Below are 18,390 nucleotides of genomic sequence, written 5' to 3'. Positions count from 1 at the left end.
TTTAAGTTATCTTGATTAAATTCAACCCCACCCCAAACACCAGGTAAAACACTATTACTGCACATTCATCAACAGATGTATTTTACTAAAAACAAATTTACTGAAAACATACTAGTAATAATAACAATAATAGTGGCTAGCATTTATTGTTATTATTCAATCACTTAGTCATTTCCAGTTCTTCATGATCCCATGGACCACAGCACACCAGGCTCTACTGTCCTCCATGATGTCTAACATCTGTTCATTAGTCCCATTTTACAGATGAGAGAATGGAGGCAGAGGGAGGTTGAGCAACTAAGTATCTAGGATTGGATTTGAAGTCAGGCCTTCTTGATTTGAGGGTCTCCATATCCTTACCCCTGTATTAGGTAGCATCAGGAGTAACAGAACAGCTTACTAGAAGGCATTCTGGATTTGGAGTCAGAGAACTGAAAGTATGAATTCTGTCTCTACCTCTTACTACCTGCATGACCTTAGGCAAGTCACTTAACCCCTGTAAGAGTATATTATAGAGAAATTGCATTATGTCTACTTCATATTTACTAATCTGCCCCTCTCACTGCCCAAGTTTACTTAAGAGACACGATAATTAGAAAGCCTGCCATCCTGAGAGTCAGGAATACCTGAATTTATATTTTGTTTCTGTCAGATACTTATGGGCTGTTCCCTGGAGCAAGTTGCTTTAACTTCCCAGTTCCCCAGACAAGGCTTTGTCTACAAATTGCAAAGCATCGATAGATGGAGTTCTTTACAACTCTGTGATTGGTCTCCCTCCAAAATCTGTGTGCATGTTCCTTGTCTCCCACCCAGGTTAGACATTTTAAGGGCAGGGACTGACTTGTTTTATTCTTTCTGTCTTGAGCACCCAACATAATATTGTGTGTTTGATTTCATCCGTATAAGGAATTATCCACAATAACGCAAATTGGCAAACTCTCAGTAATTTAGTAATTGCGCGAGAGCACTTAGAGGTTACTAAATCAGCATATTCATATTTGCCAAATGTCAAAAAACCAGAATGTGTCAGACAGAATTTCCACCTCCAAGGCTGACCCTCAATTCCTGTCCAAAATAGGTGCTTAATAAATGCTTCCTAAATTGTACTGAATTACTTTAGTTCAGCAAAGGATTCTGGGAAATAGTGGCCTCTCATTTGGATTGGAAAACCTTCTTCAGAATCATCTTCCTCCCTTTCTTCCATTCCTCTCACAGCGAATCAATAACAGATCTCTTGTCTGTCACCCATTTAGTTTCCCCAAGTGATTTGTTTAAGAATCATTCCCCTGCTTCTGAAACTGGGGAAATCATTGAACCACAAGGCACAATGATTCAGTTAGAGCGAGCAGCACAGAAAAACTAGAGGTGGATGGTGATTTTTCTGTGCTTGTCTCTCTTTCAGACCCAGGAAACAAAATGACCTTCCTTCTCTCATTTCTGATTGTGGGAATAAAGCTCCACCTGACAACAGGTAATGATAACAACCGCAACCCTGTGAAGCAGGTAGCACAAGTGTCTGGTTTAGCTACAGAATGTGGTCAGGAGTCCCAAACCACTGGTGACCCCAGTATCTTTCCTTGATGAAAGTGAGCTAAAGGACATCATCTCCTATGAAACACTTCCACTGTCCAGGTCATGTGCGGCCATGATAGATCATCAAGGAATATGTAAATGAATCAGGGACTCTTCCACTCAACAGAGGTCCTGAACGCCTCCATAGAGAGTTACCTTCCCTCCCCTTCCTTCCACAAAGGCTTCATATTGAGGATTAGATACTGCAGCTCAAGCAAAATTTTTCGGTCAAAGGGATTTTTTTCATTTCCAAATGTTAATGTATCTCATGATATTTGCATTTAAAGAAAAACATGTTTTAATACCATGATAGGCTTATTAGCAAGGCAGCTGGGTGACAGAGTAGATAGAATGCTGGCCCTGCATTCAGAAAGGCCTAAATTCAAACCTAACCTCAGACACTTAGTAGCTATAAGTCACTTGACACTGCCTGACTCAGTTTTCCCATCTGTAAAATGGGGATAATATCACCTACCTCCCAGGATTATTGTGATGATGAAATGTGTAAATATACATAAATCACTCTGTAAACCTTAAAGTGATGCTAGCTATTATTATTATTATTAATACCCTCCCTCCAATCTTTCTTCAAAAAACTCATAGAATGTTAGGTTTGCAAAGCACTTTAGAGATCTAGCCCAAACACTTCATTTTGCAGATGAGAAAACTGAGGCTCAGAAAAGGGAAGTGAGTTGTTGAAGGGTTTGGTGTCTTTTCTGTCTCTCCAAGAAGTGGGATTTCCAGGCAGGGTGCTGAGTTGGGTGACATGGGCACTCCTGAAGTCATGCAGTGCTGGGATGCCCATTCTGAATCATCTTACTTAGTATGAATGTCTCAGCTCTTCAGTCCACAACCATTACCCTTTTCTTTCTTCAAAGTCAATCGGATTGTATATTGATTTAGCTGACCTGCTTCTCAGTGGTCCAACGCAAGTCAAGAAATTTATTGCCACACTTCTGCTAAAGGATCACATCAATCCAACCATTAGGCAATGAATAAATAATCATAAAATAATAGCCAGATAACATTATGAAAAATGCTATTAATATAGCAACTTTTAGGTATCTCATTTTATCCTCACAATAGCCCTGGGAGATTGGTGCTATTATTATTATTTTATAGATGAGAAAACTGAGGCAGGCAGAGGTTAAGTTACTTACCTTCAGCTCTACGGTAGGTGTGGGAGTCTGGATTTTAAATTCAAGTCTTTTCAACTTCAGGTAGAGCACTCTATTGTGCCATCTAGCTGGCTCTATATGCAGGAATATATGCTTTGTCTGCCATATAGATATTCCCAATTCCCAGACCTCCTGAACTCTGAACACAGAATTCATCAGAATTTTCACTAATCTTTGAGCCCTTGGCTGTAGTGACCTAAGGAATTATTGTCCATCACTGGATGCTTTTTTTCCCAATAGGTTGCATAATTCAGTGATTTATTGTTTATAGTTCCCTGAAGTTTTCATAGCTGCTAACTCAGAGCTATGACATATTACAAAAATGCAGAACTTCACGCTTCTCAGAAAGCCTTTAGTGGTGTTCCTCAAGCCCCAGCTCTGCTAGCTGACAGAAGAACCCATAGGGATAAACTTTCTTTGCACAAAATAAAAGGCAAGGATCTGAGGGGAGAGGAAAATCCACCTTAAATCTGAGTAAAGAGGTTCTGGATTTTTTTCTTTTCCAATTTGTAACAGACAGAGCAACATGGTTGTATCCATCAATGGGTTTTTAGTATGAATCTGAGCACTTACTATTTGAATGGAATATTTGAATAAAGCTTCCTTTCATAACTGCTTGGCACTCAGAAGTGATATCAAAATAGCTAGCTTCTTTTCAAACAAAGCAGAAGATAGACAGTCAACAAGTATTTATTAGGTGCCTACTGTGTTCCAGGGACCATATTAAGTGCTGGAGATTGAAAGAAAGGCAAATGTACATACACATATATGTATATGTGTGTATATATGTGTGTATGAAAGAGTATACACATAGCACATAGTAATGCCTAGCAGAGTACTTAGCACAAAGCACACACTGTATTTAATAGATATTTTCCAATTCATTAACAGCTATGCACAATAGAGTTCCAGTACTTACATTTCTCTAACACTGAGAAGTTTACAAAATGCTTTGCGCACATCATTCCTATGAGATTTATGGTGTAAGTATGATTATTTCCACAGTATAGATGAAGAAACCAAAGCTTAGAAAGTTGTGATGACTGATTTGTGCTCACAGGCAGTGAGCATCATCAGTGGCATTTGAATCTGGGGTACTTCTTAACTGAATATCTGATGTTTTTTCATATACACACATATGTATGCACACACACACATAGCATACCAATAGGATCAGCTAAGGTGCCACAGTGGACAGAGCACTGGGCTTGGAATTAGGAACACTCTTCTTCATCAGTTCAAACCCAACAGCTGACACTTAGTAGCCGTGAGACCCTTCATCTATAAAATGAGCTAGAGAAGGAAATGTCAAACTACTCCAGTACCTTTGTCAGGAAAACCCCAAATGGGGTCATGGAGACTCAGATACAACTGAAAACTACTGAACAGCAACATTCACACCAATCATATTAGCAGCTTTGTGATATTTATATTTGAGTATTTCTATAAAATAGTATAATTCTAATCTCTAAGATAAAGATTACAGTTGCACACCTAATTTACAACACAGAGTCCGTAGGCTATAGCATTATGGAAATGGGAGTTATAATTATGTTTTTGCTTAATAAATTCATGTATTTCTTTTCTACTAAGACTTTCATTAACCAAGTTAATTGTTTGTATGAGGCTCTTTGCTGTAATGCTTAATCATGAGTAAATTTAACTCTGTTTGGAGTTCCCCAGTATATTTTTGGTTCACGTCAGGGAGCTAAATTCACAAATCACTTTTACTTGCTAGCAGCTTTTACCACTTCGACAATCCAAATCAACAAGCATCAGAGAAGAACCAAAAATGTCCACATACTGTGCTAGAATTTTTTTGGCAGTCACTGTCCTGAACAAGGTTACATTTTGCTAGGATAAAAAGATACACATTTAAGTAAATACAGGGCAATTTGGGAAGGAAGGGAGCACTAACAAATGCAAAGAATTAGAGCTTTCATTGAGGAGACAGCACCCGAGTAAAGCCTAAAGGAAGAGGATTCTAAGTCAGGTCTCAGAAAATAGTGTATTCTAGGTATAATGGATAGTTTGTGAAAATAGATTGCAAGGAGAGATGACATGTCAAGTTTGAGACTGATAGTCCAGTTTGATTATTATGACTATGTAGTGGGGAAGGGAAGCAGCAAAGGAACATAATTTGAAAGAAGGCTGCAAAAGAACAACCAAATTTTGAAGGACATTTTATGCCAGACTGAGGAGTCTGCATTTTATCTCAAAGGCAATAGTGAGCCAATGAAGGTTTCAGGGAAGCAGAAATTGATCATTAAACCCTAATCACTCCAACAATCTTTAGCTTTCATCCTTTTATCCAATCACTTTGAATTCAATGAAAAACACTTCATGAGCTCTTGCTAAGGACATCCAGCCAACCAGCCTAGCAATGTAGGTCTCATTCTGGACTCCTCACTCTCTCTCATATTCACTTTGGGAAATGGGGTGGTATCTTAGGAAGATTATTTTGTGGCAATTTTGTGAAAGAAAGTTGGGAAAGGGATGAGTTTGGGAGTAGATTGGTTGAAAGGTTAGTGCTATAAGTCCAAGAAAGTGATGAAAACTTGAACTAATTGGTGTCCTGTGAATGGAGAAAAGGGGACAATGGTGAGAAATGTTATGTTTAATAGGAATTCGCAATGAATTAAATATGGGAAATAAAGGAAAAGAATCAAGGATAAGACAGAAGGTATTAAAAGGGGGTAAGTGGGAGGATTGTGGTGCCTTAAAGAAAAATAGGGACATTTTGAAAAGGTTCAAGTTTACGGGAGAAGATAATGAGAAGAGTTTTGGATATCTTGAGTTTCAGATGATGATGAGACATCTGGATATTCACCAGCTGGGACTATATTAGGATTTAGGAGTCATTTGCATTGAAATAATAACTGAATCCATGGGTAGGATGAGCTCACTAATGGAAGGAACAAGTATAGAATAAGAAAAGACAAAAGCCTAGGAGAGAGCTTCAGGAAACACACGTACTTTAAAAGGGGAGCACTTTAGTTTAAAAATATCCATTCTTTTCTACACTTGGAGCTCAACATCTGGTAAAGTCAATTAGCTAGCATTTATTAAGCACTTACTGTTTGCCAAGGACTGTGCTAAGTAATGGGGATACAAAGGCAAAAAACAGCCCTTGTTTATGATCTAATGGAGGACACAACAACCAAAGAATTATGTACAAGCTACATGTATGTGTGTGTATGTACACACACATACACACATATATAATAAACAGGAGATGAGCAACAAGGGGAAAGCACTAGAATTAAGGGGTGGTCAGGAAGGGCTAATTGCAGAATATGGGAATTTATCTCAGACTCAAAAGAAGTCAGAAAAGCTAAGAGGTGGAGATGAAAACGGAGTTACAGGCATGGGGGGACAGCCAGGAAAAATGCTCAGTCAGGAGAGGAAGTGTCCCATTTGAGGAACACCAAGAAGACCAGTGACACTGGAGATTGCAGCTTACCTCCTGGGGTGCAAGGTGTAAAAAGACTGCAAAGGTAGGAGGGGGGGCAGGTTGTAGAGGACTTTATAAATAGAGGATTTCATATTCAATCTGGAAGGCAACAATAAGCCACTGGAGATAATTTAATAGGATGAGGATAAGATAGGGATCATCAACATAGTCAGACTTGCACTTTTGGAAGATCAATTTGTCAGCTCAGTGAAAGGTGGACTTGAAAGAAGGAAAACTTGAGGCAGGGAAATCTACCAACAGGCCATTACAATAATCCAATTTGGAGGAGATGAGGGCCTGCAGTAGGGTGGCAAAGTCAAAGAAGAGAGAAGGCATTGTATATGTGAGATATTAAGAAGAAAGAAATGACAGGACTTGTTAACTAATTGGATATGGGGGCAGGGGGGGGGGGTGGGGGGTGGTGAGAGTGAGGAGTCCAGAAAGACACCAACATTACTAACCTGGATGATTGGGAAGATGGTGCCATCTTGTCCTTAGTAGGTATTCACAGAGTGTTTTCTGATTGAATGAATAAAAGATTGGGGTAATGGATGAAGACTAAGGATTGCTGAAGTGATTAGGGCTCAGTTACTAAAGTATCGCGGAAAGGCTACCAATAAGGATCATGGGTCCACACATCTAGAATTGTAAAGAACACAGGAAATCATCTAGTCCAAACCCCTCATTTTATAGATGAGGAAACTCACTTAGCACAAAAGAAGTTAAATAATTTGCCCACAGTCCCACAGGTAGGAAATATCAGAGATAAGATTTTAACCCATATCCTCTTATTTCAGAGGCAAGGTTTTTTCTACAACACTAAAGGAGGTTTAATTTGACATGAGATATAATTAAGAAAGAGTTCCACTGCAGGATCTTAAAAGGAAGTAGCTTGATAAACAGTATTTGATGAGGATGATTTTTGATTGCTTGTGTTGAAAAGAAAGTAGAGACAAGGAGAGTTGTATTACCCCAGGTGTAGGATGTTTAGGGTCATAAGAAAGGGCAGTGACAGTGTATCCAAGAAATAATGCAAAAGGAAGAATCACTGATACGCGGAACAAAAGGAGGTAAAAGAAAGAGAAGCCCTGGTAAAGTTATGAAGCCACAAACTATAGATTTAAAGACTGTCACAATTAGGAGGGTCCTTAGAGACCATCTGGTCCAAAACTTTTATTTTACAGAAAAACAAGATCGAGATTAGGGAAAGTGACATATATTAAGATTACACCAAAAGTGAGTCTCTTAACATCTATTCAAGTGATCTATTCACTGTACCAAACAATCTACGGAACTGATATCGGGCTGGCCTTTTTTTGTCCCAACGAAGACAAAATTGGGGTCTGTGGGCAGATAATGCCATAGTTTTTTTCTGTTTGTTTCCACCATAGGTTTATTTACAGTGACTGTTCCCAAGGAATTGTATATAGCAGAATATGGTAGCAATGTGACAATGGAGTGTAACTTTGACACTGGAGGACAAGTGGACATTGAAGCATTAAGAGTCACTTGGGCAAAGGATGAAAGGACAATTGTGAATTTTTCTAGCAAACAGAAAGACCTGGAAATTCACAGTGAGCACAATGGAAGAAGAATGACATTGTCAGAGGATCAACTGTCCTTCAGGAAGGCCTTATTGCATATTAGGAATGTTCAAATAATAGATGCTGGCCAGTACCATTGCCTACTTTTCTATAGGGATGCTGCAGACTACAAGTACGTCACTCTGAAAGTAAAAGGTTGGTTATCTTGTAAGGGTGCATGATCACATGTGAAGGTGGGTGAGGGTATGTAAGTATAAAAGGGTGAATGAAGGTATGTTCCAGAATATGTGAGATTCCTTGAATCTTGGACAGAAAGGAGTCCAACTCTGGACTTTATCAGACCTGGTTCCATTTATGGGGAGGCCTGACCCCAAACAGGGGAAGGCTAAAATTTTCTTGTATTTTCTGGTTCATTATGCCCCCTACCTGAAGTCCAGGAGTCAGCATGGTATGGTGGAAAAAATGATGCATTTCAAGCCAGATGACTTGGGTAAAAATCCTGTCACTACCATTTATTAGCTGTGTGACATTGGGCAAGTAACCCAACTTCTCTGGGACTCAGGTCCTCACCCACAAAATTATGGGATTGGACCAGATGTTAAGGTTCCTTCCAGCTCTAAATCTATGATCCTACAATCTCTACAACAAAGTTTGGATTCGGCTCATGTCTAGGGGCTCCCTTAAAAGGGATTACTGGGGTCCCTTCTAGCAAAGGATACTCAATGTATAAAACAGCTGATATAGGTTTAGGACAGTTACTTCACAATAAAAGAAATGCTTAAAAGGCAAAGGCTCATACGGGCTCGTGAATGCACACTTAAGAAATAAACTATAACTCATTCCCTTAAATACACTCCAGGGAGATAAAGACCTATGGGAGATTGATGGGACTGCTTAACATATATTTCACATTCAACTCAAATATATACTGTCCAAACAGCAACTCAATGTCCCTATCTTCTGGACAGTCAGACATGAATGGCCCATCCTCCTGGAAGAGGTACTCTTTTTCTCCATGAAAGCTATACCTCCCACTGTTGGGTAAGCTGAATCCAAAGCCATGACTCTACACCTCTTGAGTTCATGAGGTAACCACCAAAACTGAAAGCAGTAATCTCTTGAGATGGTTGTTTGATGACTTGTGCTCAAGGAAAGAAACATAAAGCAAAAAAGGCAACTAAGAATTTGAGGTCCCATCTCAGGGTCACCTAGGCAAACATCTGCTCTCACCACCATGTATGTGGCTGCCATAGCTATTGCTAGGAGGCAAATGAGAGGTGAGAAAATTACTGTCTCACCTCCACCATGAGGTCTTTCATGATCCTGATTATTAATGCCCTCATCCCTAAATGACACTGGATTTACCTTATATATATATGTTTTGCATTAATTATCTGTGTATATTTTGCTTTCCCTGGGAGATTCTACACTTCTTAATGGAACTCTTTTTTTCTTTGTATCTTCAATGCCTAACACAAAGATCAACATCTACTAGGTCTTTGATGAATATTCCTGATTCACTTAAGCTGTCCAAAAATGAAAGAGGTTACCCCCAAAGACAGTGGTGTCTCAGTCTTTCAGAACCCCATAAAGGCTGAGTGGTCATTTGTTATGACTGATATAGAAAAAAAGATTGCACCCTGAGCTCAAGGTCAGACCCAGTGACTCCTAACATCCCACCTCTAAGATTTTATGGTATGTGATTCCACGAAAATTACTCATCTTTTCTTAAGAAAATTGCCCTCAGCCCAACTTCCACATTTTGTTGGAGATGGGTGAATAACATTTCCACCTCACTTCTCAAACAAGGAGTGGGTGTGATTCTTGATATACTTTGAAGGGTACATGATGTTTCCCTGGATAGAAGGTAAACTTGAAAGCACGGCTTGCTTCATTTTTATTTTTGTAACCTCTGCACTTAATATAACACCTAGCACATAGTAGGAACTTAATAAATGCTAGTTGATTTTTTCCCAAATCCTGATGATTTTTTTCTACCAAACTTCACTCTTTTATGTTCTTTCCTTTCAGTCTCCAATTCAAATCTCTAATCCACCCACTAGTCATTTTCTGACTAGGTTTGTTGTTTAGTCATTTCTGTCATGCCCAATGTTTTGTGACCTCAGCTGGAACTTCAGTTGGGACTTCTCCAGCTCCTTCTAAGGATGAAGAAACTGAGGCCAATCAAGTTAAGTGACTTGCCCGGGGTCACATAGCTACTAAGTGTCTGAGGCTGGATTTGGATTCAAGTCTTCTTGAGTCTAGGCCTAATGCTCTATCCACTGCTCTACCTAGCTACCCTTCTGACTAGGTTATTCTCTTCAATTCAACAAAACCTTTATTGCAACCTTCTAGTTCCTGACTTTTCTACTTTAGTCCTCTTTCCGAAAAATGTCTATCAAAGTCACCATTTCATATAGTGCTACATACACAGTGAACACTATCTGTTGATGAGGATGAAGATAATGATGGCAATGTTTGCCTAATGTTTCATTCATGTTTCTCATTGGTCTAGTATCTCTCTGAATATCAGGATCAATGATTTTCACCCTTAACTAGTGAGTAGTCTAAGAATTATATAAACTAAGTTGCCTTGCAGTCCTACCCAGGTAAGTAAAACCATCATCACTATTGATTTTTACTTCCATTTCCAGTTTTCTAATTTCTCTATTCATCCCTATGCCTTCAATAAAAAGTATTCATTTAATCATTCATTGATTCATTCAACAAACAAAGTATATCCATTGTGTGTAGAGCACTGTTATAGGTGCTAGAAGCAAGCAGGTTTAGATAAGTTAGGGCCCCCAGCTTTTGTGAAATTTACACAATAGTAAGTTATAATAGTAATTTACATAATAGTAATAGTAGGGAAAAAAACACAAACACCAACAAGCATAACACACACTATTACATGATTTGATGTGTTAGCCAGTTGGAAACAGCATAAAACTCTACTTCCTTCCAAAAAACCTTCTTTGCCTACTTGGAAGTCTGGTAATGATTTTCTCCACTTCTCACTCAATGCCAACAAGCAACTCATATTTTCCACAGCTTATTGATGTCCACAAATTAGGTCAATATTTACTGAATTATTTTTAGCATGTTCCCTTGCTATATCATTTTCTCTGTGTTGTACAATTTATCTTTGTATAAAATAGTGAACATTTATCTAGTGTTTTAAGATTTGCACAGCATTTCATAAATATTCTCTAATTTTAACCTCACAACAACCCTGGGAGGTAAGTGCTATTATTATCCCCATTTACAACTAAGGAAACTGAGGAGGCAGAAGTTAAATGATTCACTCAGGGTCACATAGCAAGTCTGAGGCAAGATTTGTACTCAAGTTTTGCTGACTCTAGCTCCATCACTCTATCCGCTGAGCAACCAACATCACCAATGCCTGTTTTAGGTCTTCAATGACTAACTTTTTTTTTTTTTGGTAGTAATACACAGAGCACAATTAAGTGGGTAAATACTAAGTAAATATCATCAGCTCACAATTACTTGAGGGGATCTAGTCCCTGTTTCTTGCTTCTCCTCCAGCAGAAGAAATGAAACAATCCTTGCCTTCATAGAACTTAACATTTTCTTGCTAGTTGCCCCCAGGAAAAGCTTTAGTTAGGGAAAAGGACCCACATGTACAAAAATATTCATAGCAGCTCTTTTTGTGGTGGCCAAGAACTGGAAATTAAGGGGATGCCGGTCAACTGGGGAATGGCTGAACAAGTTGTGGTATATGAATGTAATGGAATATTATTGTTCCATAAGAAATGATGAGTAGGTGGACTTCAGAAAAACCTGGAAAGACTTATATAAACTGATGCTGAGTGAAGTGAGCAGAACCAGGAGAACATTGTACACAGGAACAGCAACGATGTGCAATAGCTAACTTTAATAGACTTACCTCTTCTTAGCAATGCAAGGATCTAAGACAACTCCAAATGACTCTTGATAGATAATGCTGTCTACATCCAGAGAAAGAACTATGGAGTCTGAATGCAAATCGAAGCATACTATTTGCTCTCTCTTTTTTTTTTTTGTTTCTTTGTTTCTTCTTTCTTGTGGTTCTTCCCATTGGTTCTAACTCTTCTTTACAACATGACTAATGTGAAAATATATTTAATATGCATGTAGAGACTATTTCAGATTGCAAGCCATTTTGGGGTGGAGGAGGGGAGGAAGAGGGGGAAAATGTGGAATTCAAAATGTTATGATAGTGAACGTTGAAAACTAAAAATAAATAAATAATTTTTTTTTAAACAAAAGCTTCAGTTGAAACAGTTAAAAAGGTATTCTAAGAGTTAATTAATTTTTCAATTCAATAAACACTCATTAGTCACCTACTGTGTACAGAACTCTGCTAGGCAGAAATATATATTATATGGATATATGAAATATAAAGATGAAAAGTGACATAGTTCTTGCTTTCAAGGAACTTATAGTCTATGAGAAGAGAGACTTCTTACCTTCCAGTCAGTAAACCATAAACTCCTTGAGGGCAGGAACTGTCTCATTTTTCATGTTTATTCATATATATATTTCCACCCAGCAGAATGATGCACATAGTAGGTGATTAATAATGTTTATTGAATTTAATTGAAAAATTAATTAAAACCCTTAGAAAACCTTTTTTAACTGTTTCAACTAAAGCTTTTCCTGGGAGCAACTAGCAAGAAAATGTAAGTTCTATGAAGGCAAGTAAGAAAGGAATAAATGAAATCGAAAAGGAAAACTTACTCCATTTTCATTTTTCCATTGCCTAGCTTCCTACAAGACAATAAATACCCAAGTCATCAGGGTCCCAGGAAGCAATGAAATGGAGCTTACCTGTCAGTCTAAAGGCTATCCTCTGGCAGTGGTATCCTGGCTAAACATCAGTGAACCTGTGAATACCACCCACTCAGTGACCCCTGAAGGTCTCTATAACGTCACCAGTGTCCTGAGGCTACAGGAAAACACTCATAGGAACATCAGCTGTGAGTTCTGGAATCAAGCTACCCAAGAAAGGACGTCTGCTATCGTGGACCCTGTTTTAGGTAACCATTGAGTCCCCTTTCAAACATCAGTGGCTGCCAGTGGAAGGGGGCTGCTTATCAAATGCTTTTTGGCAGCAACATATAATCTAGGCAAGTTCAATAACTCATTTCCAGAGACTGCAATCCCATCTTGCCTTTTCCTTGGAAAACCTAGACCTTTTGTGGTGGTAACCCGCATTCTGACATCTCTTAGGAGTTCCAAAGCTCTGTTCTCACAACAGCCCTTGTGGTCTTTTTATTCCCTTTTTAAAGATGAGGAAACTGAAGCGAAGTAATTGATTCATAATTGCACGGCAAGTAAATGTCAAAGTTGGCATATTCAAACTCAAGTTTCCTGAGTCTGAGACCAGAGCTCTTACCATAATACCTCTCAGGCTCTTAAAAAAGGGTTTCACAGTTGAGTTGACTAGTTTTTTTTACAAGAGTCTGGCTCCAGGCAAAAAGGCTTATTGTCCTCCAAATACTTCTTTTCCTCATCCTCTTTTATTTGCCTAAATCTTACACACCCTTCAAGAACCAGCTGGTATGCCCTTTCATAAAAGTTTTCCAGGTGACTCAGTCATCCCTCCTCTACTGATCAAGTTGGCACATTTTGCCTTTTGTCTCTATCTCAGGGAGCCTTGTTCTTGGTTGGTACCTTCTCTGCTCTGCTATTTAGCATCTATATAATTTGGGGCAAATAACATAATCTTCTGGGCTTCAGTTTCCTGATCTGTAAATTCAGGGTGTAGGTCAGATGATCTCTAAGGTCTTTAACAGCTTTAAATGCTTTGTTCTAAAGGGACTTCTTTGGTGCTTTTCCACTTGTGTGACTCTAGGAGTCAGTCTTTCTAAGCCTCTGTTTTCTAATCTGCAAATGGGGCTAGTTAGATGATATGGAGGACAGTTAGATGGTGCAGTGGAGTCAGAAGGATGAGAATCCAAGTTCAGCCTCAGACACTTATTAGCTACATGGCCCTAAGCAAGTCACTTATCCTATGCCTCAATTTCCTCAACTGTAAAATTGGGATCCTGAGGAAGGAAATGGTAAATCATGGTATATTTGTGAAGAAGACCTCACTGGGGTCACAAAAAGTTGGACTCAACTAAAAAATTACTTAACAATAACAAAAATGGGGATAGTAATGTGTACAGAAAGCTAATGAAATGGGATTAATAACAATTATTATCATTATCCTTATTTCTACCTACTAGGCTTACTCTATGCACCTGAAACCATGCCAAAACCTAACCTGTCTTCCAAATGACATCCCTTAAAGAGGTAGCCTTGTCCCTTCTTAGGTCTTCTTTTCTCCAAACTTTCTCCAAATCTTTCCAATTTGTTCAACCACTTTTATATGACAATAGGAATGGGTATGGCTCTTTCCCAGCGTGCCTGTGATTATTCTTCTCCCTTCAAGGCTGCATCAATGACTTTAATAGTATGTTCAGTATTCCCCTCTTTGGTTATTGTGAACTCTGAAATTACTTGGTCACTTTCTCCCAAGGTTCCCAGCATTTCCATGTCACCAACCAATTCTTCCTTGTTGGTGAGAATTAGCTCTAGAATAGTAACTTACCTCATCATTTCCTCTATTTTCTGGGTAATGAAACTATTAGCAGGTGAAGCATTTGTCAGATTCTCTGCTTTTCAGCAGTATGAGATTTCTAATAGATATCGAAATTATTTCTATTATGTCTTGTTTCTGTGCTAATTTGAGATCCTTTTTTAAAATTTTCACTTTTTTGTTATTCTTAACTTGGCAAATACTTTAACAAACATAGCTGTGTACAAAGGATGGAAAAGTAGAGATTTATATGAACCCATGAATTGGTTTTGTAGTGATTAGGCTTTTTAAGTATATAATAAATATAACACATTAATTCCAAAGCTTGTCTTGGTTGATTATGTCTTCCACTGAACTTCCTTATGTTCTCTTCTATTCATTTTAATAAATGCTATGATAGCAATTTTTTCTTTCTTTTCTTCTTTTTTTGGCATCTCTATTACTACCCTCTCTCTTTCCCCAAATTCTCCCTCTACCATTCCCAATCCTGAACAAAAAAGGGGGTTTTCTAAACTTTACCTTGTAACAAATAAGCATAGCCAATAAAAAAAAAATCCACAAACATTGGCTATATCCAAAAATGTACATCTCATTCTGTATTGCTAGACCATCACCCCTCTATCAGGAAGTAAGAAACATGAGGCATCATTAGTCTTCTGAAGTCTTGGCTGGTCATTGGTATTGATTAGAGTTTCTAAGTCTTTCAAGGTTGTTTTTCTTTATAATATAATGATCAATGTATAAACTGATCTCCAGAGTCTATTCATTTTGCTTAGCATCAATTCTTCTAAGTTTTCCCGGACTTCTGTGACTTCATCCTTTTTTTCTATTTCTTACAACACAATGATATGATTGTAATCCTACTCCATGATTTGTTTAGCCATTCTCTAGTTGATGGGCACTCCCTTATTTTCCTGGTCTTTGATTTAACACACACACACACACACACACGCACACACACACACACACACTGCTGCTGCTGCTGCTGTGGATAGTTATATGCTTATGAGATTCAATTAAACTCAGGAAATGTATTAAGAACCTATCCAATGTGTCTGGCACTCTACTATGTGATGGAATACAAAGTCAAAAATTAAATAGTCCTTGCCCTCAAGGAGTTTTCCCTCTGTGAATACTTTAGACTCTCAATATATATCTGCTGATTAGATGCCACTGGGGCTAGTTCATTCCAACCCCATCACTCTCCCCTAATGGACTGTATCAGTATCTATACAAGGGCAGGAAAATGCTATGGTAGCTCATAGTACCTCTGTGGTTCTACAGTTTCCTGGTGTTGATAATGTCATTGACTTCTCTGCAGTCACATCACCTACAAACCTCTTAATTTCTGTTTCCTAAAATGCTCCATGTGTTTCCTCTCCACTGTACTTAGACTTGTTTGTCTCTTCTCTCCCATCCATATCTCCATTATATATCTGTTCTTGGCTTCTTATGGTAACCACATTCTTCTCATAATTGGGATGGTTGACAACCTTTCTCAATGTATCATCAAGCCAAGCATAAGTGGAAACTGTGAGCAAGTGTACCTCAGCTGCTTATGGAAGGACTTAAGATATATTCAAGTTCTAGCAATTCCAGAGTTAACTTACCATTAGCCATTTAGAGATACTGGCTCCTCAGATCATTTTTTTTTTATGTTTAAAACGGAATTTCTTCCTTGCAGGTCTACTTTTTAAAAGTACACTTCTGTTTTTCAGGGGGAGGAAGTTTTTAAATTTATTCTAAACTTAATACAAACCAAGAAAAAAAAATGCCATGTACACAGCAGAATATAAGAGAGGGCTCAATATAAGCCCTCAATATAAAAACATAAATTTCTATGAAATATAGTATTCCAAGACTTTTGGTCCTTTGATGTAGTAGGTGCTTCATCTTGTGTAAACCTTATTATAGCTCCATGATATTTAAATTGTTTTTTTCTTGTTTTTTCCAATATTTTCTCCTTAATCTGAGAACTTTGGAACTTGACTATAATATTCCTGTAAGTTTTACTCTTGGGATCTCTTTCAGGTGGTGATCAATGGAAAGTTTTTCTATTTCTTCTTTGCCTTCTTGTTCTAGAACTTCAGGGCAATTTTCCTTGATAATGTCTTGTAACATTGCATGAAGTTTCTTTTTTAATCATAGTTTTCAGGTAGTCTGAATGTTATTATGTAACTTCTCCTCAATCTGTTCTCTATATTAGTTGTTTTTCTGATGAGATGTTTCACACTCTCTTCTATTTTTTCATTCTTTTGATTTTGTTTTATTATTTCTTGGTGTCTCCAAATGTCATTGACTTCCATTTGACCAATGCTCATTTTCAAGGAATTATTTTCTTCCTTAAGCTTTTTGTTCTCTTTTTCACAGTGGTTGACTTTTCATAATTTTCTTGGATTACTCTTATTTTTTTCTAATTTTTCCTCCATTTCTCCTATTTGATTTTAAAGTCTTTTTTCAAAGTTCTTCCAAGAACTCTTTTTGTGCTTGAGGCTATTTGATGTTTTTTTCTCACTGAAAAAGAAGTATTCCATTATCTTCCTCTGAATATTAACCCATATCTTTTCTATCCCCATAGTAGCCATCTATGGTTGGGTTCTTTCTCCTTTGCTTACTCATTTTTATTTGTTTATTCTTATTTTATTTTATTTTTAGCATCTGTCAGCGTAATCAGGTTCTCATCCTGAGGTATGAGGAATGAAGTTCCAAGCCTCAGGCCCTTCTTACTGTTATTTTCTGAGGTCTATCCCAGGGCTCAATGTTGGGCTCTCTTCTCTACTCCTAAGCCATAGCTAGGGTCCCCAACCACCCTGTCTCACAAGTGATCTTGCTCCCTCTGGTAGCTACAAACTACAGCTACCCTCTTTGCCCTGGAACTGAAACCAGAGAATGTTCTCCTGCAAGTGCTCACAGCCAGCCAGGTCTCTGCCCCACTGTTACTGTACTCACCAGGTCTGTGCTAGTCCTTCTTCCCCCACAGTAGCAGGCTAGCCCAGCTCAGAATATGTCAGGTCAGCACAGCTGTGCTTCCCTTAACAGGGGAAGGTCCTACTCAGCAATCAGACTCCCCACACTGTCAGGGAGATGAAAGTTTCTAAGGCTGGGGTTGCCTTCCAACCCCAGTGCCCCCAGGGCTGGTTGTTTGTTGCTTTTGCAGAGTTGGCTTGGAAGTGTTTGCACTTCACTAAGGCCAAACTTCCACCCCTGAAGGTCAGATCTTTCCTGGGGTCTTCAAAAATTGCCTTAGGAAGACAATGCTTTACCTCCAGGTTTATTTCTGCTACTCTCAATGTATTGTCTTTTTTGTGGAGGAAATTTGGAGAGCCAAAAGTTTTCTGACCTATTCTGTCATCTTCCCAGAATCCTCCCCCAAAGTACATTTCACCTGAACAGCTCAAAAATATTTGTAAATGATGAACTCCTTGAGGGTAAGAATCAACTTTGTTTAACCCAATTCAATTCAACTGGTAATTTCTGAATCCTAGCAGCATGGTAGGTGGCATGAGGCAGGCAGCCAGCCCAGTGTAGCTGTTGACAGTATATATCAGAATCCCTGTTGAAAATGGCCATCTATGAACAGTGTTCTGGTGTGACTTATTTCTGCAGATCAGCAGGGAATTCCTGATGAAAAATTAGCCCTGATTTATATTTTCATTCCCACCTTCATCATCATCTTGATTTTTATGGCGGCCCTGATATTCCTTAGAAGACAACTCTGCCCAAAGGACTCACACAGAACAGGTAAGCTCCATTGCTTCTATGGCTTGCTTTGACTCATAATATAAAAAGGACTGGACTTTGCTGGTGTCAGGAAATCAGGACTTCAAATCTTGGTTCTGATTCTTAATAGCTGAACAAGTCACTTCATCTCCTTATGCTCAGCATCTTCATCAAACTCATTAAATGAATTTGAACTATATACTCAGTAGGAACCTTTTTAGCTCTCTGTTCTACATCTCCAGGATACTATAAACTCCACTCTGATCTGCTGGTTTTAATTTGATGTTCTCATAGTCTTTCTCAGAAACTAATCGGTGCTGATCTTTGGTAAGCAAA

General features: G+C 38.4%; 1 protein-coding gene across 2 annotated transcripts in view; it reads left to right on the top strand.

The window, feature by feature from the left end:
- PDCD1LG2 (programmed cell death 1 ligand 2) overlaps nucleotides 1–18,390 on the top strand; it is a 56,966-nt gene that overhangs the window by 25,135 nt on the left and 13,441 nt on the right. The window contains exons 2-5 of one of the 2 annotated variants that reach the window (XM_072597190.1): nucleotides 1,403–1,471; nucleotides 7,596–7,943; nucleotides 12,515–12,787; nucleotides 17,941–18,075. In XM_072597190.1, coding sequence (XP_072453291.1) covers nucleotides 1,417–1,471; nucleotides 7,596–7,943; nucleotides 12,515–12,787; nucleotides 17,941–18,075 — 811 coding nt within the window. In that variant the 5' untranslated portion in view covers nucleotides 1,403–1,416. The remainder of the gene's footprint in view (nucleotides 1–1,402; nucleotides 1,472–7,595; nucleotides 7,944–12,514; nucleotides 12,788–17,940; nucleotides 18,076–18,390) is intronic. The other variant, XM_072597197.1, reaches the window with a different exon arrangement.

The sequence above is a fragment of the Notamacropus eugenii genome, chromosome 1 (genome assembly GCF_028372415.1).
Source record: "Notamacropus eugenii isolate mMacEug1 chromosome 1, mMacEug1.pri_v2, whole genome shotgun sequence".
Taxonomy (NCBI): Eukaryota; Metazoa; Chordata; class Mammalia; order Diprotodontia; family Macropodidae; genus Notamacropus; species Notamacropus eugenii.
This window is presented reverse-complemented; position numbering and strand designations above follow the sequence as displayed.